This window comes from Natrix helvetica, assembly GCF_964273705.1.
Source record: "Natrix helvetica genome assembly, chromosome: 5".
In the NCBI taxonomy this organism is placed as follows: domain Eukaryota; kingdom Metazoa; phylum Chordata; class Lepidosauria; order Squamata; family Natricidae; genus Natrix; species Natrix helvetica.
This window is the reverse complement of record NC_138551.1, coordinates 60520878-60548131: the sequence shown is the minus strand read 5'-3', so window position 1 is coordinate 60548131 and position 27254 is coordinate 60520878. Positions and strand designations below refer to the sequence as shown.

Here is a 27254-nt window from a genome sequence, read left to right as displayed (position 1 = left end):
TTAGAAATTAATCAAACCTTCTGCCATAATATATAAATACAGTTCAAAACAAGAACTCTCCTGCTGCTGATACTTTAAAGCTGGTGCTAATATAAAGAAACATTAATCTCCATCTGCAAAGGCCTGTATATGAAAGACAAGGGTAATTTTCTGTGAAAGATTCATCCAAAATGTTTAGCCCTTTCTATGTTTATTGGCAAAATGTTCACAAAATACTTTCTGCTACCTTGTAGTGTGTAAAAAATGGGACCTTTGACTAATTTAAAACTGTTAAATTATATGCTAGAATTAGTTATCCATGAGCTACTTTTGCTATAATTAAAGGTAATTTATTAGAATATAATCGATTCAGTGCTATTTACCAATGTCAAAATATTGTACATGGTCTCTACCCCGTAAAAACTCTTTATATTCTATATGACATATGTATATCTAATTATTGTACCATCTGTCATATCTGTTATGATACAATAAAATATGTTTAATTTTCTTGCTAGCAGCATAGTCTACCAACATTGCATTGAGACCAAATAGGTTTTCTTATTTGTCTTATATACTGATAATCACTGCTGACTGTACTTCTTTTGTAGATTGTAAAATATTTGCTTTTTGAAAGGAAGCAGCAGTAAAGCATTATCTTTTCCTACTATGAACACTAATTAACTCTCCTGGCAATGTTTTTACTGTGTATATTTTTGGAAACAATGACCAAGCCTCAGGTTTCCATGTATTACAAAGGCTAATGTATATTGCTGCATACAATCTTTTTAGAACGTTGGACTCTTAACTATTACTACCGTATTTCCCCAAACACAGCGCTTGGTATTTATTTTTGGGGAGATCTTATTATTTTTTAGGTGCAGGAGGCGGCGAGCGTGGTCACCTCATGGCTGCTACAGTGTTGTAATTTTGGGGGGGAGGGGTTATTTTTTTGGGGAAGGGCTTATTTTAGCGCATGCACTCAAAAGTCTGATTGGGCTTATTATCCAGGGAGGTCTTATTTTCGGGGAAACAGGATAATTGTTGTTAGTAATGAAAATGGGATAAAGTTCTTTATGTTAAAGCCATCATATTTCAAATATGCATCTTTTGAATTCAGAGTCCAATCAGGAAGGAGATCTAAATTACTAACTGATGCCACATGTTGCAACTTAATTAAAATCTGAGATATAAAGTAGTCTATCTAGGATCATGAACCAATCCCATAAATCCAGGTGAGCTATTTTCTATGTTACCACTTCTACCACTGTTCAACAGAAACATAAGATGTATCTCAAGTACCTCCCCTTCTTTCACAGAATTGTGCATATGAACAATCTGGATGCATCTCTTCACAGGAAAATATTGTACCCTTTTCAAATTCATTGAAGAGAATTGTGGTAGAAATCAGAATCTACTGCATATAACATACATACATACATACTTACATACATACACACAGACACATACATAAAAGAAACAGACATTGTGATCTCCAGAACTTAAAAATATATTGCTCACGTAACTTTCGATAGCCACTGGTAACATCGTCAGTGTGTAAAAACCATTAAAGAGATATCTGCCTTTATACAATAGGCTTGCTCCTCCTGGGCCAATTACAAGATCACAGGCAAAACAACAAATGAAGCTGGTTAATATATCAAATATGCCTGTGAGAGAGAAGGAGGAGGAGGAGGTGTGGGAGGAAGCCAGAGAGAATGCTATTAAAGCAACACCAGACAGCTCAGCCTTATTCCCTGGGGATGAGCAGCCCAAGCTGTGTTCGATAGGGGAGGAAGGAATAGGAGCATCAATTAACATGCCTGATGTAAAACAACAAAGCTAACTACAGGTGGGAGGAGGGTGGATGGGCCTACATGTATGCAATGGCCAAATTGATTAATATTGTATAAAGGCAGGTATCTCTTTAATGGTTTTTACACTCTGACAGTGTTAGCAGTGGCTAAGGAAAGCTAAATGAGCAATATATTTTAAAGTTCCGGTGATCACAATGTCTGTTTCTTTTATAACTACACCTGGCCCTCGTATTTTTGTACACACACACATACACGCAATACACACACAATGTATATATATATACACACACACATGCACACACACACACACACACACACACACACACTTTTCTAAACCAAATGTTTAGCCATTTTTTTCTTACCAATGGCAAAGCCAACTCCAAAATTTGGTACTATAAGTCCATATATGTTTTTAGCAAATGGTACCTGGAAGTAAAACAAAATGAAGTATCAAAGTTTTTCATTAGATGAGCAGACAATTTCCATCAGCTTGAGGACTATGCTAGTTTTGTGTGGTACATGCCTCTTAACATTTCTAAATGCAACTTTTTGACACCACCTATTTGGTAGAGCCTCCAAAAGCAAGGGGGTGAGACGTACCTCCTAGACCCCTGTATTAAATTTATTAAATTTGAATGTACACCTATGTTTGATATAAGATTCAAATAGAATGTAAATAATGTTTTAGTTTTAAAGATTTTAGTGACACCAGTTACACCTACAAAGTCTTCAGCTATGAGAATTGGAGCATGAATAAATGGAATTTATTCAATAGAATTCAAGTCTAACTAGTTGTGTTTATACATGAGAAAGCAACATCATTTTAAAAATTGGTAGCATTACATTAAAAGATAGGGAAATACTAAGGCCAGAAAAATGCAAACTAAAAATGTTAATGAAGGCAAGATTTCTAAGTGTTGTTGACACAAATTAAAAGAATAATAGAATCAAGAGGGCCTAGCTCATTTTTTATAATTATTTTTCTCCTGAAGGAGGGTAAGAACAAAATGGCTGCAATTTGAGATGCAAAAGAATATTTCACTGGAAGTGCTGTAATCATTTGTTTGCCCACGTAAAAAAATGCATGGCAAAAAGATATAGTAATGAATATTACTGCAAATAGCAGTATTTATATATTTTGAAGTTTATATCTTTAAATGGGTTTAAAGCAGGGAATGTGCATTTTAAAAATGTGCACCAGGAAAATATACACAGGAAAAATGAGTGCTAGAGGATCTACATTGGAAAAATATTGGACAATTTATTCAAGGGCATAATTGTTCATATTAAGGGGAAATATTCCAGTTTGTTCAGAAAAAAAACCCAATATTTTTAAACCACAATTTTATAGCTTATAAAATGTGTGAATTGAGCTGCTAGTTTGTTCAATAATATATGATTAAAACAAATCACAGTTGAAAATAAGCAGCTGTTAAACTCAAATTTTCAAGCCCCCCCCCCCATTTTAATGAGCTACAGGTAGTCCTCAACTTACAAATATTTATTTAGTGACCATTTGAAGTAACAATAGCATTGAAAAAAGTGACTTATGGCCATTTTTCACATTTGTGACCGGTGCAGTATCCCCATGGCTACATGATTAAAATTCAACTGCCTGGCAATTGACTCATATTTATAAAGATTGCAGTGTCCCAGGGTCATGTGATCGCCTTTTGTGACCTTCTGACAAGCAAAGTCAAGGAGGAAGCCAAATTCACTTGACAAATGTGTTACGCGAACAACAAAACTCACTTAACAACAGTCTCACTTAGGATGGAATGGCTCAGATGTAATCATGTCAAGAACCACCTGTATTTAGATCTGACTAAATAAAGGATGTTGCTTCCTACTTTACTGTTACAAACAACAAAAGTAAAAAAAGAACAAAAATGTATTTTTTGCAGTAACAACTTTTACTCACACACAAAATGCTTAATCCCACTATTATCATCCCAATTAGGGCACAAAACCACCTATGGAAGGAGAAATAGTATCTTTTAGCCATCCAGAAACACAGAAAACAGATGAATTTTTCCTGAAGTAATACATGGTAGCTAATAGCACTATATGACTTTAAAATAAAATAATTGATTATTATGAATGCATCAGAATGTTTTCCCTAAGAATTAAGAAACACCAAGCATTTAGCAAATGTTGTCCATGAACTCAGAGTTTAAACTTAGCCTACCTTCCCATTTTGTGTGCAAGGCTCCCAAAAAGATTTGTTCCAATCAGATAAGAGATACTGGCTGGAATGAAAGCAACGCCTGAAAAATATGAGAGTGTCTTATCAACATTGCTTTCAGTGAAGCATAGGAAAAACTAATACCTTCAGGCACAGCCAATTTTATTAGAACATATCTAATGAAGGTCCACGGTCTGAACCAAATAAAATAAAATACCCTTTAATATCCGGGTTACCTCAAACCTTTTATAATCTCAAACAAGACAATCTATCAGATTTAAACTATCATTATATTTTCAAAAGCGTTCTCATAAATTCTTGTTTCTGTGTAGGTGAAGGAGTATATGCAGCTCTAGAAGAAAGAAATAAGACATATTAAGAAGTGCCAATACATTTTGTTAAAAGGTGAATTAAATTGAAAAGTAATAAACACTAATAACTAATTTTTTTTCTAGAATTAGATCACAAATTACTTTACATTTAGAAATCCAAATTTATAAAATACAAAATAATTAACGGAGAATATGGCTATCAGTCCATTGTTGCTATATAATGCAGCGGAATACTTGTTACTGGCAAGAAGAAAGAATGTTATTCTATTGATCACATCCTGCTTATAGGATTCCCTATTCATTTATTGTAAACAGAATACTGGACTTGACAGGTCTTTGGTGTGAATCAGAAGGATTTTCTTTAGTAACCATGTTAGATCAGGTCAAGGTTCGTTTTATTAAACAGGTACTTTTGGGGACATGCCCAGACACTATATCCTTCTCCTGTTCTTGTTGCCCTGTAACAGACATTGGTATTCCCCAATTTACAGGTAACATGTGTTTAATGCTTGATAGATCTACCACCAAACCTCCTTTTAAAGCCATGCAAATCAGTGATGATTTCCTACATGTTAATTATGCATTCTATTAAAGATAACTTCTTATTCCTATTTTAAATCTCATCCGAAATAGTTGGTCCCTTGTCTTAATGATTTGAGAGAAGGAGAAAAAATATTCTCACAGGGAAGGTGTTCTGAGCAGTTTGGTTTAACACTTTTTTCTCTTTAACAATTTTTTCTTCTATTCCTTTTCTCAAATGGTGACCAATACACAGTATTCCAGATGCAACATACCACACATCTCCAAAAGCTTTTTTCTTTCATTTATTGTTTATTTTTAAAAATGCTAAGATATACAACTATAATAAATTTAAAATGAACCTACGTATACCTGTGATGCGAATCTATGGCACGCGTGCCACAGGTGGCATACGGAGTCATTTATCAGGGCACGCAAGGCTTGCCCTGTGAACTGGCCAGCATGCATGCGCACACTGGCCAGCTGACTACAGCCTTCTTTTGAGGCCATTCTTCACCCTCTGGAGGTTTTAGGAGCTTCCCTGAAGCCTCCAGAGTGCAAAAAACCAGCCCTATGGGCAACTAGGATCCGAGTTGCTCGTAGGACTGATTTTAGCCCTCTGGAGCCTTCAGGGAAGCCTCCTGAGGGCTCCTGAATGCTCTGGAGAGCTAAAACTGGCCCTACAAGCAACCCAGAAGTGACTTCCAGTTTGCTCATAGGGTCATTTTTTGCCCTCCGGAGCCTTAAGGGAAACTTCCTGGAGGCCCCTGGAGGCTCTGGAAGGCTAAAACCGGCCCTACAAGCAAACCAGAAGTTCGGGAACGGAACTTCCTGAACTTCCAGTTTGCCTGTAGGGCCGGTTTTTCGCACTCCGGAGGCTTAAGGGAAGCTTCTAAAGCCTCTGGAAATTTCGGGGGGGTGGGAGAGGCTGTTTTCACCCTCCCAAGGCTCCTATAAAGCCTTTGGAGCCTGGGGAGGATGAAAAAAGCATGCCAAAAATGGGGGAAGTGCTGGTCATGCGCGCATGCGCACTAGGGTTGTGCGCAAAGCATTATGGGTGTGGCATGCCCATGTACAATCCCCTTGAGCTCCCCCCGCTTTTGGCACGCTAGCCGAAAAAGGTTTGCCATCACTGATCTATATAAATAAAAATGATAAAAAACAAAAAAGTGGGGGAAGACGCAGAAGAAACTGAATATATTCCAATTCATTTCTTGCAAAGATGATGATGTTGTACCAAACCAGTTAGTCCCTGGTTTGCAAATATACCATATGGTATTATAATCAGAAACAAAATATTATTGCAATAACATCTATGCCAAAAAAAGAACACCTTGCTTCATCTTTAGTTTACGATAACCAATATTGCCTTTTCAAGAATGGACATGATGCAAACCCTTGGTATCTGGAGTATTAGCATTTTTTCAATTTCTCAATATTATTCTTTTAGTCACCTTATTGTGCATAGTCATAGAATTCCTCACATCAAGAATTCACTGCACTATATCATATGGTCAATTACTCAATTAAGATGTAGATTGTGTACAGCGGCTGTGAAAAACTCAAATCCTTTTTATAATGAATTATATGTATAATTCACTATATAATGAAGTATAGAATTGCTTTTTCTTGCATGCAGTCAACATCTTACATGTTTACCCGAAAATACGGCATGTCCTCATAATACAACCATGCCACATTTTTCTGGTGGGCAAAAATATAAGCCCCCCATATAAGCCCCCTGGACAAACCCCCAACCTCCGGCCAGGCAGAGCACCGCTTACCAACCTAGCGGTATCCTGAAGGTGCCAAGCCATGGAAACCTAGGAGGAGGCAAAAGTGATTGCGTTGCTTGGTGCCTTTGGGATAGGTTGGTGAGCAGCGCTGTGCCCAGCTGAAAAGGGGGGTTGCCGGTCGGCTGCTCTCCTGCGAGTGGGCTCCCAAAGAGCCGGGTACAGCCTCATGGGTGAATGGCTGTGGTGCACTGTCGCAGCAGTGCAGCACAACACCCATGAAGCAACCACGCTCACAAGCAGCCACCCAGCAAACCCCCTGTGCAGCCGGGCACAGCGCCATTCACTGACCTAGGGGTATCACCAAGCTGCATGAGCATCTGTTCGCCGCCGCCCGGCTCCCGCAGCCTGGCACCTTCCAAATGCCAGTGTATGGCACTCTGCACAGCTGGAGAGGGGGGTTGTGCGAGCAGCTGTTCCGCTCTCACTCACCCACCTCCCAGCCTCACGATGCATGGCCCAGCTCTCATTACAGATTAATTGTTCCAAATATCTGAAATTCCCATTTTGGAAAAGCCAAATTGTGAATCTGTTTAGTTTAGGGCAAGGGATAGGTTGAAAGACATTGGTTCTCACTCTGAGTTGGCCTTTTTATTAAGCTATCTTCTGTGACCCTGAGAATTAAAGTCAATTCATATTCTATCTGTATAGCTAAGGGTTTTGGAGTCCCAAGGTGCATCATTTCATATATGTCTATGAAAACTCTCAATCCAGGTCTTAGTTGTCCAAAAGTGTTTTTTTCCAAAATGCAACTGGACTTTCTTGACTTTTTCTTTGAAAACATTTCACTTCTCATCAAAAAAAATATTGAACAAAAAACAGGTAAAACAGACAAAAAAATTGAACATATTCAACAACTGATGATGAAATACAACGACGGACTACAAAAAATTGAAGAAAAAATGAACAAAGAGAGAAGAAAATTGGGGATATTGAAAGTAGACTGAATATGGTGGAAAAAGACAACAGCGGATGGGAAATTGAAAGGTCAGAATTTTTTCTAAAATTTCAAAATATAGAAGAAGAAAAAGGAGAGAACTTGGCACAAATATTAACAGAACTTCTGACAGATGTTCTGGAGATAACACAAGAGAAGATGATGGATGGTTTAGATGAGGTGTTTCGAGTTTACACAAGATATGCAGCAAGAAATGTTCTTCCAAGGGGAATTCATGTAAGACTTACTAAGAAAGCAATTAAGACACAACTACTACAAAAAGCAAGAGATCAAAAATTGGAATATAAAGGCAAGTAGATTGTAGTTCTGAAACAAATTCCAAGAAGAGTAAGAGAGATGAGAAGAGAATACTAATTCCTGACTAAGACTTTACTCAAAAAAGGCGTTAACTACAGATGGCTTATACCAGAAGGCCTAATGTTTGTATGGCAAGGACAAAGATATAAAATAGATATGACTGAAAAAGCGGAAGCATTTTTCACAGAACATCTCAGAGGGAAGGCTGGAGAGGCTGGAAAAGAAGAATCATTGACAGAACTTCAAGAAGTGTCCACAGCCGAGACTGAGAAAGAAGAAGGTGCTGTAGGCAGGATCGAGATAGAAGAAGGTGCTGTAGATGGTGTTGATATCAGAGAACCATGAGAACCAAGATCAACTAGAGCTATAAATCCTACTTATAAAACATAAATATGGAAGAGATAAAAATGATTACAATCAATATAAATGGACTTAACTCAGCAATTAAAAGAAGAACAATATTCCATAAATTAGAAAAATTAAAATTGGACATAATTTGTCTACAAGAAGTACATATTCAAAAGCAACATGAACAGTTATTGGTACAGCCAAAATTGGGAAAAAATATTTACTACATTGGCAAGCTGTAAGAAAAGAGGAGTGATCTTTTACATTAACGATACAATACCAGCGGAACAAATCTATGCAGATGATGATGGAAGAATTTTAATGGTGGAAATTATGGACAATAACAAGAAAATACTTTTAACAGCAATTTACGCTCCCAACGATAAACAAGATGAATTCTATAGAAAACTACACCGGAAATTAATTCCTGTGAATCAAAGAAAATACTACAATTCATAGATGATCGAGGGCAATTTTGTCATGGAAATGAAGAGAAGAAAAAAAATATACAAGCCTATTATGGCAAACTGTATGAACAAGAGAATATAGAAGAGGGAGGAGTCAAACAATATCTACAGGAAGCTAATCCTCCCCAGATACCCAAAGAAACTGAAACAATGCTAGAAGGCAAAATAACTATGATGGAGCTAACCGAAGCACTCAAAAAACAAAACAATGGAAAGGCCCCAGGCCCGGATGAGCTACCAGTGGAATTTTACAAGACACTCCAAGAACCTTTGTCTTTTCCATTATTAGAAGTTATGAATGAGGTGATGTCAGAGAGGAGGATACCCAAATCATGGTCAAAAGCATATATCACACTTCTGCCAAAAGAAGAGGCTCATCCATTACAAATTAAGAACTATAGACCTATCTCCCTGTTAAACTCGGACTATAAGTTATTTGCTTCAATACTGACAGAACGATTCAAAAAATATTTAAATAGTTTTATTCACTCTGACCAAAATGGGTTTTTACCAAAGAGACAAATTAAAGATAATATGAGAATAATTCTGGACACTTTGGAATATTATGAGGCACACTCTGAAAAACAAATGGCTTTGATGTTTTTAGATGCACAAAAAGCATTTGATAATGTGAATTGGCGATTTATGTTTTTACAACTGAAACAGATGGGCTTTGGTAAGAAATTTACACAAGCCATACAAACCATATACCACAAACAAACAGCAAAGATAATGATAAATGGAGAACTGACAGACTATTTGACTTTATTCTTCAAATAAAGAAAGGGACGAGACAAGGCTGCCCTTTATTACCTCTACTTTTTGTGTTAACATTAGAAGTTTTAAATAGAAATATCAGAGAAGAAAAAGAAATAAAAGGAATGAAAATTAAAAAGGAAGAATATAAACTGCAAGCATTTGCAGATACTCTGTTTTTCATCTTACAGGTTCCATTAGAAACTGCACCTAAATTGATAGAAAAAATAGAGGAATATGGAAAAGTAGCAGGTTTGAAAATAAACAAAGATAAAACGAAGATTTTGACAAAGAATATATCATCAAGACAAAAGGAAGAATTGGCGGAAGCCTTGGAGATTCAAGTTACGAATAAGGTTAAATATTTGGGGATATATTTAACCGCAAGGTGTAGTGCACTCAAAGAGAACAACCATTATAAACTCAAACAGGAGATTGTGATCGATTTGATGAAATGGGAAAATCTACAACTATCAATGATAGGGAGAAAATCTGCAATCAAAATGAATACCTTACCCATAATCTTATATTTGTTCCAGACAATTCCAATCAGATTAGGGAAAGACTACTTTGACGATTTAAATAAAATAGTGCTGAAGTACATCTGGCAGGGGAAAAAAGCAAGAATAAAATTAAAATTGTTACAAGAAGCTAGAATAAGAGGAGGATTTGGCCTGCCTAACTGGGAATTATATTATCAGGCAACAAGCCTGATGTGGGTAAAGGAGTAGATAACATTAAGGAATTCCAGATTATTTACCATAGAAGGACATGATATTGTTGGGATGGGAATTATACCGGAAATATACAACAGAGATTTGAAATATTTGATTGTAAATGTCTTAACAGCAGCTAGAATTGTATTTGCAAAAAATTGGAAAAAAGAAAATACCAATGCAGGAGGAAATTATTTGGAAAATAATGGAATGTGCTGAAATGTGTAAATTGACATTTGAAATTAGAGAACAAGAAGACGAACAATTTTATAAGGTATGGGACTTATTCTATCAGTGGCTAGATAAAAAAACATGGAAATGAAAAATGTTGGAGATTTTTTTTTCTGTTTATATACTGTGAGAATAATAGAATGATATAGGTGACTTTATAAAGGCATATTATTATTAAATAAACTAAGAATGATGCAATGGAATGTTGATATATATAGGAATTCAATACTTAGAATATTTTGTTCAAAATAAAGGAATAACAACTGTAGATGAACAAATGATGTATAATGATAATAATGTACCTATGCATATCTGATGGCTTATCTGTGACTTTATACGTAACTGTAAGCGGCGATGCACAAAAGCCTGTAAACAAACGACATGATATATGTAATTGATGAAGGTTTTATGTTTTATGTTTTATGTTTTGTTCGTCTTTGTCCATAAATAAAAAACTTTTATTAAAAAAAAATTATGTTCCTCCTTCTTCACAACTGAAGATGCTTCTGGGATGAGAAGCAAAATGTTTTCAAAGAAAAAAATCAAGAAAGTCCAGTTGTCTTTCATACACCTAAAGTGACCTGCATTTATCACTTAATTGATCACTTACCCATTTAAAAAACTCATTCTGGATTTCTTCCACTCTTGGTACTTCCACTCTTGGTACTGTGAACAGTTTGGTTCATCTACTAACAGTTTGGCCAGATCAATACCACTGATTAATACATTTAATATTTCTGTTCCCAAATAAATCCTTAAAGGATTTTATGTTTTAGTTCCCTCCACTTAGAAAACTGGCCATTTATTCCTAATTTTTGTTTTCTATTTTCTAAATAGAAATCCATAAACTGGTAGATCCTCTTATCCCATCACTAAGTATACTAAACAGCCTTTAATAAGGATATTTTTTCAGAGTCCAGCTGAGTAATATTAGCATATGTGCTTCAGACAGATGGGAAACTATAATGCTATTACATTTGGCATCTATGCAAGTAAGAAACTATCCCCTTCACTCTGTAGTAACTATCACAGAGTTAGTTTCCCTTTACATACCTTTCAAGTTAAGGGAGTTTTGGAAAGTGACTACATAGCAATAGCACTTAAACTTATATACCATTCCACAGTGCTTTATAGCACTCTCTGAGCAGTTACAAATGTCAGCATATTGCTCCCAAGAATTGGGGTCCTCATTTTACTGACTTTAGAAGTATGGAAGGCCAAGTCAACCTTGAGTCATTCAGGATCGAAGTCCTGGTTGTGGGCAGAGTTAGCCTGTAATACTGTATTTTAACCACTGCACTACCAAATGGACTATGGTCTCTATTTGTCTGTATAACATTTTGAATCCTGAACTAACTAGAAGCATGTTTGATGTACAGTAAATGAGAATCCAGGGGGGGGGGAAGTTTGAGGAAGAAAATAGGCAAGTTCAGGTGAGAAGAAAAAAGTCCAAAGAAAACTCATCCAGTTCTTTCCTATGGGAGAAGCACTTAGGCAGCACTTTGAATGTTGCTGACTGTTCTATTCCAAGTCATTTGAGTCACATGGCCCAGATAGAGCTATTCTTCAGAAGTTGGGGTATATTGGTGCATATATAATTTGGTAAATTTAATTAAATGTTATCTATTTCTAATGGAACATTCCAATGCTTAGAAAACCTCTACTGGGTAAAGCTTTTATGCAGGTGTAGCGTACATTATGTAGCATCTCTACTGTTCTCTTTATAAGGAATGTGTGCAGTACATCACATTCCTTATAAAGAGAACAGTAGAGATGCTACATTATGTACGCTACACCTGCATAAAAGCTTTACTCAGTACATCATGGACAATCTGCCACAGTTATACTATTGTCTCAGTGAAACATGTTGCATGTATAGGGAAGGCTTTCATTTCCATGGATCATAAACAGTAGTTCAGTCACCAAAATGAAGCAGCATCACCAGTCCCCTCTCCTAAGCATGGAATTGCAAAGCATTGTAAAAGGCACTGCTTTTACTCACAAATTTATCCACAAATATCTGCTTTCATTAGGCATCTTATGAACGGAGGCAATCCTTTGAAATTCTGCACAGTCTCATGTTTTCCAATGCATAATGCATAAAGTACTATAAGTTGGATAATCATTCTATTAGCTAAATACAGATTTCAAAAATAAAAACTGAACATCCATGATTAACAATTCTGAAAAGGCAATCACATACACTTAGGATCAAAAAGAAAATAGTTAAGATTTTGTTGCAATTTACCCAGTTGCCATTTGCTTGAACACATTGTCTCCATCATCCAAATGGGTAAGGCCGGTTCCAGCATAGCAATTGCCATGTTTGCAAAGCATATTGCTCCTTGAAAGAGATGAAAAATAGATTTCTGGAATTATTTCACTTAAATTCTAATCAATAGCTGGAAAGAGCTACGCCGACATGAACAAATGCAGTTTGAAGAGTTGGTTGTCAAATGTACAACAATGATTATATTTCAATTGCTAGGGTGGGGGGAGGGAAGCATTTAATCCTGTAATTTCATAAAAGTTCCACTTTTCCAAAAATGAGACAATAAGCAATAGATTATGCCAAAGACATGGAGTGCAATGTGTTAATGACGTTTAGAAAATGTTTTAAATCTAGCAGAGGCAACGCACAACTTTTAATACAAATAATTTTGCTATTACTGACTCAGTGATAATATGCATATTTTGTTTTAATAAAATGTGTTTTTGTATGCGATGCTTTCAATTTTCAGATTGAAATTTTATTTGCTACAAGACTTGAGAATGAGCCAAAGAAAGAAACCAACAAAATCAAGTCTTGTGGATTGCTTATCACAAAATAAAACAGCGGCCACATTCCCTACAAGTAGATTCAAATATATCAAGTGTGTTGCTATTTTTGATAGAATTTCTCTTCCAGCACATTATGGAGTAATATGGAGTAATTATGGAGTTTTTACATGAAAATCTTCAGATTCTATAACTCGGACTTATACCGCTCATGCACTGAATGACTTTTAAAGCAGTTTAAATAATTTTGATAACAATAAAAACTTAACTGCAAACTCAGCTTGTGATGACTTTTAAACCTTTACACTTCAACTAGTATTTCTCAGCTATACAGAAATTATTTAGCCCAAGAAAAGGCTCTCTTATCACACAGTTCAGCAATAAAATGACTACTGCTGTCATTCTTTGTTCAAATATGCCACATTGTATTAAGCTGTCTATTTAGGATATCTAAAACCTAGATGTGCTCTCACCTATATGCCTAAAGGCAAAGAACAAGAATCCAATTCATTTCTTGCAAAGATGATGATGTTGTACCAAAGATATTAGAACTTGGGGAAAAAACATCTTTGCTTTTTCAAGTTCTGATATCTTCTTGCACAAAAATAGCTCTGTCCTGTGAGACTGCAAACCTCTCACAAGATTTTATAATGTAAAACTTCAGCCATTTTTATTTTTATAAATTTGTTTAAAACAATGCTAACATAAAATGCTGTGGATGACAAGTTCTCTAGCAGCATGTTATAACATAAGGCAAGGTGACCGTTGCCACATTTAAGAGTCCTCAATTTTCTCCTTTTTTAAAGTACTTTTATTTGCTTTTATAACTTATAGAGATCAACATAAACAATTTTAATATAAATATGTAGGACGCTATTACTCCAGCACAGGAGCATTAACTGAGAACCAATTCTAAAGAAAAATATTTGACATAAACACAGCTGCAAACATCCAAAGCTCTGCAAATCCAATTTAAAATGCTATACATTGAAGCTATTCAAGGAAAAAAATAACACTACAGCTCAGTCTAAATTAGACAAAAATTGAAAATTAAACTTTATGATTAATGTACAAACATGAACCCACTTGGGAAAACAGTTTGTTTCATTCTAGTCTCAAACACCTCATTTCTTCCCACAGAACAGGAGAAACAGAATCTAGTTTTCCCTAGAATAAATATGATTTAAGAGGAATGTAGTTTGCTAAACAAACCCAAAAACAATCAAACAAGTGGAGATTTGCTTGATTTAGCAATCAACTTTGAAGCAAAATGCTTCACACATAATCAAATTATAAAGCTACTAAAGAGAACCAAACACCAGGAAGAGAGAATTGTGACATTGCCCTCATTATGCTTCAATGATTTACAACTTGGTGTTAAATAGTTAAATTTTTGATACCTAATTATTATTTAAAATAACTCTAAGAGTAATTATTACCATGCAATATAATTTCCCTCCCAGGGATTACCACCCAAAAGTGCAGGAAAGAATCAATAAATTGGTCCTGGACAAATAAGGTAGGATTCTTCAAATTAATGATCAGCAAACAGAAACTCACATACTTTAGTTGTGTAGATAAAGCTAGTATTGTGTGACAAGGTTGAACAAAAGAAAAAGGGAAGACGATAGAAAATATAAACAAGATAGAAGGAAATCACTGGAAAGTTCTTGGAAGAGCTATGAATTATTACAGGAGGTATAGGCATCAGTTCATATACCCAACCAGAGGTTTAACCCATCCCAGTATATCCCATGCATATCTAATAAAATTACACATAAGAAATATGATAAAAGAAGGTATATTTTTAAGTTTAATACAATGGGAAAATAAGAATGCTTTAGGTTACAATTAAAATTAATGAATATTTCTTCCAAAAGAAACATGTTCCTTTAATTTCAATGATATTTAAGTATATCTAATTATCTCTCCTATTTTTTTAAGTTCCCCATTTTTGTAATTTTCCAGCCTTGTTTTTCTAACACCAAAGAGCACTTGTCAAGAGACCAGCTGCATGTAAATCAACACTAAGAAGCATTATTTCAACAACTTTTCAATAGTATTTGACAAACACAGTGATACACAATTTCAGTTTAATATACTTTGAAAAGACACAATTATGTATTGTATCATGGCTATAGTTGTGAGACCTTCTCTAATTGTTTAATAAGTGGTACAATGGATGTCCTGTTGCTCAAGTGGCCTAGCAATTTAGATGCAAATTCTGTTCAACAAGGTAATGTTATTTTCATTCATTCCACTTAAAACATACACATGTACTGTACAGCTGCAAAAAAATCTCCAGAAAAAAAAGGTAAGGGTAGATAATTGGGAGAAGTGACCAATCACTTCTTCAGATTACCCAGAAGAAAATTGCACAACAGCAACAACAATGTGAAAACAAAAAGCATAAACCAAAAAGATAATTGTGAAGAAATAATGGGTTCTGGGGATATCATACTGAAGAAATCCAAACATAGGATATAGATCTGGGGAAAAGGAGGGCTTAAAAATTGGAAATGCAAAAAGAAGTTAACCAGGGTTTGCTGCTGTAAGAGAGAAAAATCAGAAACCAGGTAGTTAAGGAAATAGAGTATCACTAAACTTGTTATTAAGGAACTCTTAAGAAATACCAGAGAAAAAATATTGCTATGCTGAATCTGACTACCATATACAGAAATTTATAAATGATTATATAAAGCTTTGTTGCATAAATTTTGCTACCTGGGATGTGGAATTTCCATTGTGATTCCTAATTAGCATGAATAATTCTCTTGCCACTTACTAAATGTCCTGAACTCAATTTCACTTTAGTTTGCCAAAGATAATTTTACTTTTTTAAGCAAAAAAAGGCTGGAAATAGTCTAACTGACGCTTCAAAAGTAAAAAAAATAGTGATTAGCTGTAAACCAGAACTTATTCATGGACGAGAAGGAAGAGGAGAAGAGGGAGAAGGAGGATGAGAAGGAGGAAAAAAAGAAGGAATAACACCAAAGGTAATAGAGCCGTGATGGTGAACCTATGGTACGCGTGTCCAAAGTAGCCCGTTCCTCTTCCAGGTTTCTGGCGCACATGTGCTTGCGACAATCAGCTGACCTTCATGCATGCAGCAGTGCTGGTCTTCAATTTTCCTGCATGAGCATGCGCACCAGTCTGCTGATTGTCACGCGTGCATGTGTGCCAGAAACCTGGAAGACTAGCTGACCGGCATGTATGTGCGCCCCAGAAACCAGAAGTTCATTTTCGGGTGCGTTCATGGGCCCTGGACAGCTCCTCTCCCAGGTTGCAGCCCAGATTAGCATCCACGCTCCTTTTTTGGCACTCAGTGCCGAAAAGGTTCGCCATCACTGTAATAGAAGATAGCTGGTTTTGAATGCTGAAATATTTTTTTAATTTCATTTTCAAGTGACCTGTGAAATTCAGACAACAACCACATATTTTAAAAATATGTTGTAAAATCCAAACATACCTGCAGCAATAAGAATGTATGGGTCTCTCAAGAGGGTCAGTAATGATGCTCCTTTTTGACTCTGTTAAAATAAGAATTAAAAATAAACAGTTTTATAAAGGGGCAAAATAAACATTCTTTTAAAAAGTTATCCGAAGTACTTACTTCTGGTTGTATCTTGGATGGCTGCAAAATTAACAATTGTATTGCTGCAAAAAAACCAAAAAAAGGGTCATTTTACTCTATAACACTATAATTTAATTATATATACAGTATATATATATGTATGTATGTATGTATGTATGTATGTATGTATGTATGTATGAAACCATAAGCAATACAGGTAGTCCTAAATTTACAACAGTTCATGGAGTGACCATTCAAAGTTACAATGGCACTGAAAAAAGCGACTTATGACCGCTTTCCACATTTACGACCATTGCAGCATCCCCATGTGAGTCATATGATCAAAATTCAGACGTTTGGAAACTGGTTCATATTTATGATGGTTGCAGGTGCCCTGGGATCATGTGGTCACCTTGTGCAACCCTCTGACAAGCTAAGTGAAGACCAGATTTAACAACCATGACACTAACTTAACAATTAGGATGATTCACTTAACAACTGTGTCAAGAAAAGTCATACAATGGGGTAAAACTCACTTAACAAGTATCTCACTGAGCTCACTTTGAGCTCAGTTTTGGCCCTAAGCCGAGGACTACTTGTTCTTTGACTTACCTCCATCAAAAAGAGTCAATGCTGCTAACACCAGGAATGGGGCTGCCTTCCCAACAAATTCATACAACACACTTCCAAAAGGTGGACCCACTAGGAAAAACCAGACCAAAGTCACTTTGCTTAGTAACTATTTACATTCTGGTAAGATGTATGGCCAAATATCAACAATGATGAAAGGCAATTCTATAAGTAGACAAATATTGTGTCTGCCATTTAGATTAAAACCTCATTTTTAATGGGGAAAGTTTTAACCTCAAACAAAGCAGAGAAAGCATGCAAGACCATGGCATCAGGAATTCTTCCCAACAGCTTAAAATAGCTGTGCTCTGGCTCATGTGAGGATGGAATAGGGGAAGGGGCTTGAATGGAACACCCAGCTGCCTTCAGAGCCACTGTCCCACTGGCTCTCTCATAAAGGGATTCAAAGGGGAATATTCTTGATTTTTCCCCCACAGCCATCAGCCCAATTTGGTCTATTTTCAAACTTGATTTTTCTTCTATCTGCTTCTCCCCAACACCCAATTTGGTAATTCCATTCTATTTTTAGATAATTATCCCACCAACGGACAGTTCTTAATGCATAATTTCTTTTCAACATTCAATTGATTGAAAGGAATAAAAAAATATCATTCTACTGAATCATTTGGGACATGAAGTAGCTGTTCACAGAAACACTTGCCTACTCCATACATTTTTCAATCATACAGTATATATAGCAATAATACTTAGACTTATATACTGCTTCACAGTGTTTTACAGCCCTCTCTAAGCGGTTTACAAAATCAGCATATTGCCCCCAACAATCTGAGTCCTCATTTTACCTACCTCGGAAGGATGGAAGGCTGAGTCAACCTTGAGCCTGGTGAGATTCGATGTGCCAAACTGCTGGCAGTGGGTGATCGGCAGAAGTAGCCTGCAGTACTGCACTCTAACCACTGTGCCACCAGGGTTCTTATATATCAAATGTAGCAGAATATGATAAAAATGCAAGAATGTCTAGGCAACTATTGCTTGCTACTTGTTAAGTATCTAAAGCTACAAAATGGAAGGAAAGCACAATTACATATTCAGTGTATTAGCAACTCAGTCTGCTCGTGTAATAATTAAGGACCCAAGCTAGAAAATGGGAAAATGGGAGTTCTAGTCCCACCTTAGGCACAAAGTTAGTTAGGCAGCTTTTGGCCAGTCACTCCCTCTCTGCTTGATAAAAAGGCAATGGCAAACCACTTCTGAAAATGTTCCAGGAAACAGTGACTTGTCAAGGCCCTCACCAGGAGTCAAAACTTCATTCACGGTACTCTGTACGGGTTTAAGTACAGTGGTACAGTGGCTGTACTTAAGTGGTACAGTGGCTAGAATGCTGCACTGCATTCTGGATAACTCACTGCTTACTCCAGGAGTTTGATTCTTTTTTAAAAAAAGAATTTTATTGGTTTTTAAACATTTATGGGAAAAGGTAAAGGAGTACATAGAAAATTTTGGCAGCTCCCATGCTAGTGGTAGAAATCCCTCCAGATCTCACAATTTTTACAATATTAAAAACAACATATAAAAGATAAGCAAAAAACAGAATCTTATTCTACATTGTATCAACCATGTGTTCAATCATTTTTCCTTTGTCACTTTCTAGTATATCAACAATTACAAATATTTCAAATACTTTTATTTTTGTGACCTGAGCCTTTTCGATATTGCTCCTTCCTCCCTGTCCTTAGGTGAAGCCACAGCCCCCCGCTCCTTCATATCTTGTACCTTGCTACCCTTTTCACTACTTTCTCTGTGTTCGTCCTCTAGGAGAGAGAAATGTTTTTAATGAAGGCTTCAGCCTCCTGCACTGTATTAATTCTGATTCTATTTCCCTCCCAAAAGATCAACATTCCCTCTGGCAATAACCATCTAAACCAAACTCCTTTATTGTATAATTTCTTTGATAAGGAGGAATACTTCCTCCTTCTTTCTCTTATCTTTTTCAGAATTTGCTTAAGAATGGTGATTTCTTCATCTTTATATTTTAGTGGTTGGGCCCCAACCCCCTTTGGGCCCCAAGCACCTCATCCCTTGTGGTCCTCCTGAGAAATTTAACATGTACCTCCCTTGGAACATTATGACTTCTAGCATATGCTGGATTAAACCTATAAACCAGATCCATATCCCACCACAGCTGTTCTTTGTCTCTCTTAATGTATTCTGCTAAAACTCATAATATCCTTAAGGTCTTCATTTTCTGTCTCTAGTGGGTTCTGGAATCTGAGAAAAAAGGACATTCTTTCACATTCTATTTTTGCCATAAAGTTTTCCAGGTCTACATTTCCCTTCTGGAATGCCTTAACCTCCTCCCCCAGCCCAGCCTCTCCCTCCTCCAACACCACAATTCTCTGTTTGTTTTCTGAAATATGATGTTTAACATCTCTGAGTTCATCTTTGAGATCTGTCACCTCTTTTTTCAACTCATTTTGACCCCTCATAATTTCTTGAAACATTTGGGTAACAGATAGCTCTTTTGGGCTCTCTCCAGACCCTTCTTGTTGTAACAATGAAGTAATTTTCATTTGCTGCATGCTTGGACTGGAGGCGGCAGACACAGGAGCCGAAAATGACTTGCCCGTTGGTGGTTTCTTAGGCCCCATTTATCTAAGTTCAGAGACGTATATAAGTCTTTTACAAAGAAAATGGCATCAGCGGATTGCGCAGCTGTGCCGGTCCAAGGAGACAGGCAAATCCAAAAGCGAAGAGTTAATTCTCCTTCACAGTTCCAAGGCACAGAGGCACACCAGAAAGGGGAAAGTCGAATAATCAAAGTCCAGAAAGACCACGTAACGGGGGGGGGGGGTCCCGGTCTCCCTCAGAGAGGGTAATAAAACAATACCAGAGGGTTTTTTTCTAAGGTAGTTTCAAAAGGCAGACGTCATTTGTAAGTGCAAAAACAAAGACAGAAGGGGGGCATCTTTCACAAAGAGAAGAACGGAGATCTCCATAAAGTTTTTTTTTAAAAAAGACAGCTCAGCAATCATCTCTTGCAATTGTGATAGTGATCTTTCTCACATAGTTAGTTCAAGTGACGAGTCAGCCTTTGTTCTCTCTCCATTCCAATAGAGTTCAAATGCCGCTTAATCCGAGGGGGGTAAAGAGAAGAAACACACCCCCCCCTAATCTTCAGTTTCAAATAAGTTGAACACGAATTTACAGTAGTCTGCTGCTTATTCTTTAATGATGATTAAGGAGATCAGGATGGCTCCCCCACCACCAGCATTCAGCTGCTCTTCCTTGGATAAACTCCTTCCTCCCGGAGCCCATTCGGCAAAAGGGCGGACAGCCCGAAGCTGTCCCAAACCCCCCCTCCGCTCCCCAGCTCCTAGGCGAGGCTGAAAACACCCCCGCCGGCTGCCGCTGCTTCCGAGGGGTTTCAGCGAGCCGCCCTTCAGCAGGAGACCCCTCCAAGGCCCCCTGTGCTCCTTACAGAGCCAACCGAGGAGACGAGCGGCGGACAGCACGTCCGTCGCCAGCAGGAACTGGAAGTGATCTCCAACCAGGAGTTTGATTCTGAGTGGATCCTTCTGAGGTTGGTAAAATGAGGACCCAGATTGGTGGGGACAATATGATGACTCTATGAACCACTTAGAGAGAGCTGAAATGCACTGTGAAGCAGTATATAAGTCTAAGTCTAAGTACTATTGCTATTACTATCTTCTCTGTGTGTGCATATACAGTATGTACAATTCTTTGAGAAGCCAACAAAATAATTCTGAGTCAAATAATTTATTTAATAGTATATTCCTGAATAGTTTTACTTAGATGTTAGTATTTATGTGTTCAGTGGCAATGACTGTAATGTAGGTGTGAAAAAATTCATAGCCTGAGGGACTAATTACAAATGGATTTAGTTAAGAGTAAGAAGGACTGGCTTTAAAGTAGCACAGTTGACTGAAAAAGCAGCATGTGAAATTTCTAAAATTGCATACAGGTAGTCTTCAACTTACAACAGTTCATTTAGTGACCATTCAAAGTGACAACGGCAGTGAAAAAAGTGAGTTACGACAGCTTTTCGCACTTATGGCCATTGCAATATCCCCATGGTCACATGATCAAAATTCAGATGCTTGGCAAGTGGTTCACATTTATGACGGTTGCAGTGTCCCAGGGTCATGCGATTGCCTTTTGTGACCTTCCAACAAGCAAAGTCAATAGGGAAATCCATATTCCCTTAACAACTGTGGCAAGAAGAGTTGTAAAATGGGAAAACTGAAAAATGTTTCACCTAGCAACATCAATGTTGGGCTCAATTGTGGTTGTAACTCAAGGACTACCTATATTCTGATCCAGGGAACATTATCATACTGACCTAACACCCCCAAGGCCAAGCCTCCCAAGGCAATCCCCATTGCATTGCCTCTTTCTTCATCGTCAGTATAGACACTGGCTAGCATACCCATCCCTGCATAAAAAGAAAAGAAAAGTGAAAAACACTAGGCTTGTTTTCGGCAGACAGGAAATTACACTAAGATATGAGCAATCACCTGTGAAACATTTATCTTCACACATCCAATAAATTGTCCTTTGGAAAATCTCTCAAGATCAGGGAGAGGAGGGGTGAGAATTCTCTCCAACTGTGCCTCTTTAAGGCAATGGAGCCTTTAATACAAATGGGACCTCCCCCCCCCCCCCTTTAACTTACTCTTTTCTTTGCAACCCTTTACCAGAAAGTGGTATGCAGGAAAGGATAATGGATATAACCTGGAATTCTCAAGAAGATGAAGACTTCCAGGAATCTAGAATGACTGCAACAAACTACACATTCTAAATGACACAGAACGTATTAAATCTACTTGATCTGAAAAATGATTTTAAAGCTTTAAAAGTAGAAGAAAATATCGTAAACATTCTTAAGAAATTCAAAGTTTTTTATAATTAGAGGCCTCATCTAATTATATAAAGATAATAACACTAAAATAGTTTGCAATTTGAACAAATCCATAGTAAAGAAAAGAACAAACAGTTGTAGCCCTTATGCTGATGTACGTGTTCAAAACCTACCAGCTACAGAAGAACAAGATGAACCAACACCTTGGAGAGCTCTTGCAATTACAAGCAAGTTATAGCTTTCTGAAAAGGCAAACACTGGGGGGGAAAGTAGGAGAAAACATTAAAAAAAAAACCAAAGGATTACACTCTATCTAAATTTAAAAGTTAAAGCCTTTTATATTACCCTATTATTAACATTCATTTAATCTGAATTCTCTGCGACCATCATGTGAATTTCAACCTGCATTATTTTGTCTTATTTCATCTAGAGTTATTATTGCTGAAATGATTAGCCACTTGATGACACAACATAAAAGAAAAAAATGTAGGAAGCTTCTTATCAAAACAATATTTGTTCCAACATTTCACAATTCCTTCCCATAGTCAAGATACAATTTAACTGGTTTAGGAGGTTTTTTTTTTCTGAAAATGGACAAGCAATTACCAAGCCTCTGTGAAGAATACGCATTGCTATATAATAAATAGAATAATTCAATTGAAGGAGCCACTCTGGTGAATGAGAGACATTCAAGGGCATTCCTCTTTCCATTGGGCTATGGTTGCTTTTCATCTGGCAAGTAAGAAAAGGCAAGATTAAAGTGCCTTATTTTTCTATCCATTCTGTCTCTTCTGCTTCAATGGTATGGACTGTAAAAGAAAACATTTCAGCTCAAAGCATACCCTAAGCAACAGTGGTAAAGGTAATGGTTAAGTGAATACTACAAGATTATTATGGCACAGTTAGAATCTGTGGAACAAAGTCTTGTCTTCATTGATGTTTTACCCAAGAGTTTTCTATGAAAGCTTCATATATTCTTAGAACCAAAGGATATCCAGATTTGACAATGCAGAACAGTGCTTTGTTCCCATTTCTCCTTCTCTTCTGTAATACTTGGGGATATAGTAGAAAAACAACACTTACTTATTGTTGAAATAAACATGATGCAGAAACCAGCAAACATGGGGACCTGATAGCCTATCCTGGAAAACAAAATCAATAGCAATTTTTGACTCATTACATATGTTTTTTCTATATCTACAACAGATGTTTCATTTTTTAGGAAGCTGAAAATAATATTTTATAAGCTAGGGCCACATTTTGAAGGGCAGAGAAGAATTTTGAGGGGGCAAGCATCTGTGAGGAGATGTTGCTCATGTAAAATGGGGGGAACCACAAAATAATTTCAGATTTTTGCCAGACTACAAGCTTTGTTTGTTTCAGCAAGAGTGAAATAAATTCTGGTTCTTACCTTAAATTAACTGTCTGTAAAACACTACAAATGAATAATTACATTCAAGAAATTCCTTCAGTGACAAAACACAACATACAGCTGTGCAAAACTTTTAATACTGAAACCAGGGGTCTCCAAACTTGGCAGCTTTAAGACTCATGGACCTCAACTCCCAGAATTCCCCAGCCAGGCCACAAGTCTTAAAGCTGTCAAGTTTGGAGACCCGTGACTGAAACAAAGTTTCATAATACTTTAGCCAAATGGTAGGGACTCCCCCAAAGCCAGCAAGAGGGTTGACATTTGTAAGAGCATCATGATGCAAACCCATGACTTTTGCATAGGCCGAAATGGTATCAGAAATCTCTTTACAGATCTCTACAGATTATAAATCATTTATTTTAAAACTCACAATTATTTTCATTAACTTAGCATACAGAACCACATATCAATAATGTATTAGTACCATTAAAGAAATACAGAAATAGAAGGAGTACAGAGATGTACAGACAAATTCTCTGGTGTTCCATGAGATGTTTCTTCATGAGATGCTAAAACAAGTAAGGCTCGAGGCCGTTCTCTGTTAATTCTTCATCAAAATATCAGATCAGCACCAGATGACATAAATACAAGTTACTATGATTTTGCAACCAATGAAAAAGAGGGAAATTTACAGAAAGTTTCTGCAACAATGGTTTTTCCACTACGATTGCTCTACCTTTTCTCAGCTGCTCCAATCACATCATTGTTGGCTTTGCTGGAAACCATTAAAAGGGGGAAAGGAAAACCATTCTGGTAATACTGCCAAGGAAACTACATAGCCTACAATCATTAGGAATTGTAGCTAAACTAAGGAGGAAACTATACTTACTTTTATAAAAGCCTGGAAACCCTTATGATTTATTTATTTGTTTGCTGGAAATGAATAAACTTGAACTAGTGATTTCAGTATTCATTGATTTAAAAGGTTTGTATAAGAGAAGAAGCAAACCATGATGTGTAATTTGGAAGGGAGGGGAAAGAGATGTCAATTATTTTGTTTATAATTGCCGAAAAGAAAACCAGAAGTGCTTCTTTAGATTTCTTTTTCTTTTGTTATCTTTCACTTTTTTACTTTGTTTTAATATTTTTTTATGTTTCTGTAGTTTCTTAAACTGTTCTTCTAATAAAAACCCTTTTTAAAAAAGGAGTTGAGCTGAGCTCAAGGGCATCTCACATTTTTACTAGAAATTCAAACAAACACGCAATTGCATCTAAAATACCTACATAAATTAGACCTAACCATTCCAGAATCTATATGTTATTAGGCTGTTCCATCCATATATTGTGAGCCCATTCAGCATGTGAACCAGGCTTTCTATATTACTCTAAATGAAAATTAATACTGCTTTCTAAAAGTAACACAACAGTAATACTTAGCAGATTTTAATATTCAAAGTGCAATATAAATATTACCTTTCCCTCCAGCTATTTCATCTAAAACAACTATTTTATTTATTTTATATTAAATATCAGAAAGGAGTAGGTTCAGGCTTCAATCTATCATTGCAGTTTTGATTTTCTAATATTTTAGACTTTTCAGTTCAAAATTTGGCTGATAAAATTGCCATTGCTTTTGATACCCTGTTTCCCTGAAAATAAGACCTCCTCAAATAATAAGCCCAATCGGGCTTTTGAGCGCATGTGCTAAAATAAGCCCTCCCCTCCAAAATAAGCCCTCCCTGAAAATATTGCAACATAGCAGCAGCCATGAGGTGACCATGCTCGCCACCTCCTGCACCTCAAAAATAATACCTCCCCGAAAATAAGGCCAAGCACTTATTTCGGGGGTCAAATGAAAATAAGACCCTGTCGTATTTTGGGGAAAACACGGATGTTACTTTACTGTTTTATGTGCTTTGGTTTTATTTCTTGTAGACAGTATGGTGGGATATCATATATAATAGCATATATTACAGCTGTATGAAAAAGTCCTGCACGCTTTCAGTTTTAAGCTGTATTTACATGTTTAATTAACTTTTCACTCATAGAAACCACACAAAATTAGTACTTCGATGAAAATTTATGTAGTCGGATTGAGATGCATAATTTTTATTAATATAACCAAAGTCTTTTTAAGGTTTTGAGTGAGTTTATGTGCTAAAACAAACACAACTTGAATTTTTGAGAATGTTAGGATCGAAAGTAGCCAATCAGCAGCGAGCTTTGGCTGACCAATCAAAATGAACAGCGGCTAAATCTATGAGCCAATCAATGTTGTCATACTCTCTGACTATAAATAGGCATGAAAAAGCATCGAGAAATTTAATTTAGCTCTGGCTGCAGGGAAGGATGTAGGCCTTTGCTTTCACCAGTACTGAGCAGCGGCATCGCATCATTGTGCTTCATGAAGAGGGTTACTTCTGTACAGAAATAGCCAAGAGAGCGGAATGCCATCACACCACAGTGAGCAGAGTGGTTGAAAAGTACCAAATAACTGGTTCAGTTAATGACAGGCTCCGCTCTGGAAGACCAAGAAATTCAACAAAATGGCAAAATCAGGCTCTGCAACGCATTTCAATGGCTAACAGGAAGCTCACCTCACCTCAGATGTAAAAGTGTGCACAAGTAGAGTGTGTCGCAGACTGCTTGCTGGAGGACACAAAGGCTGCAGGGCTCAAAGTAAACCTTTGCTCACAGACGTTCACTGCTCTCATTGATGTGTGTGGGCCAAGAAGTATGCCAAGTGGACCAATGAACAGTGGGCCAAGGTCATCTTCAATGACGAGAGCAATTTCTACTTGACTGGGAATCAGTGCAATAGGTATGTCAGAAGATTTCCAGCTTAAAAAAATTCAGCCGTACTGCCTGAATCTGTGAAGCATCCATTGCACATGATGATCTGGGGTTGTATCGCTGCTTCTGGTATTGGTCGGATACAAATTGTGCAGGGAATCATGAATTCCAAGCAGTATGTTGAAGTCCTGGAAAAGACCATGCTTCTTCCAGCTCAGCAACTTGTAGGGAAGGACTTTTACTTCCAGGATGATAACGCTCCTTATCATTGAGCCAAGTCCGTCCAGCGGTGGATGAAGAAGCATGGTGTTCGACTCCTGGATTGGCCAGCTCAGAGCCTGAATTTGAACCCAACTGAGAACTTGTGGGCCAAGATTGGTTACGAAATAAGCAAGAAGCATCCGAAGACCAAGCAGGAGCTGATTGAATCCATTATTGCAGCCTGGCATCACATTGTCACCAAAGATCACGTGCAAAGGCTTATACAGTCTATGCCGAAGTGATGCCGCCTGGTGATAAGCAATAAGGGCTGGCCAATTTCATATTAGTAACCATGTTTGGTTACCTAGACGGTCCCTTTCAGAGCCACAAACAATAAAAATGTTAACAAAACTCTAGCATCGGCCTTAGTAATTGCAACACGTATGCCACTGGGTATGCATCAGTTAATCTGTTTTCATAGTCATTATAAGCATGCATTGTAAGCATGCAAGAAAATTCACAATTCCTATCCAAACAGTACCAAATTGCAAAATGTTTATGCTTTTCACTTAAAAACCACCAGTATTTATTTAAATATAACAATATTTGCATATCAGTTAGCATAAAATATCATAAAATCAATGACCTATCCAAAAAATGTCATAAAC

General features: G+C 36.9%; 1 protein-coding gene across 1 annotated transcript in view; it reads right to left on the bottom strand.

Annotated features, from left to right (window-relative positions):
• Positions 1 to 27254, bottom strand: part of SLC18A2 (solute carrier family 18 member A2) — a 50789-nt gene that overhangs the window by 12248 nt on the left and 11287 nt on the right. The window contains exons 4-13 of the mRNA XM_081954378.1: positions 23304 to 23362; positions 22394 to 22477; positions 21702 to 21794; positions 17363 to 17452; positions 16790 to 16833; positions 16646 to 16706; positions 12647 to 12742; positions 3985 to 4063; positions 3718 to 3769; positions 2159 to 2222 (exon numbers count right to left, since the gene is read on the bottom strand). Of these exons, the coding sequence (XP_081810504.1) occupies positions 2159 to 2222; positions 3718 to 3769; positions 3985 to 4063; positions 12647 to 12742; positions 16646 to 16706; positions 16790 to 16833; positions 17363 to 17452; positions 21702 to 21794; positions 22394 to 22477; positions 23304 to 23362 (722 nt within the window). The remainder of the gene's footprint in view (positions 1 to 2158; positions 2223 to 3717; positions 3770 to 3984; positions 4064 to 12646; positions 12743 to 16645; positions 16707 to 16789; positions 16834 to 17362; positions 17453 to 21701; positions 21795 to 22393; positions 22478 to 23303; positions 23363 to 27254) is intronic.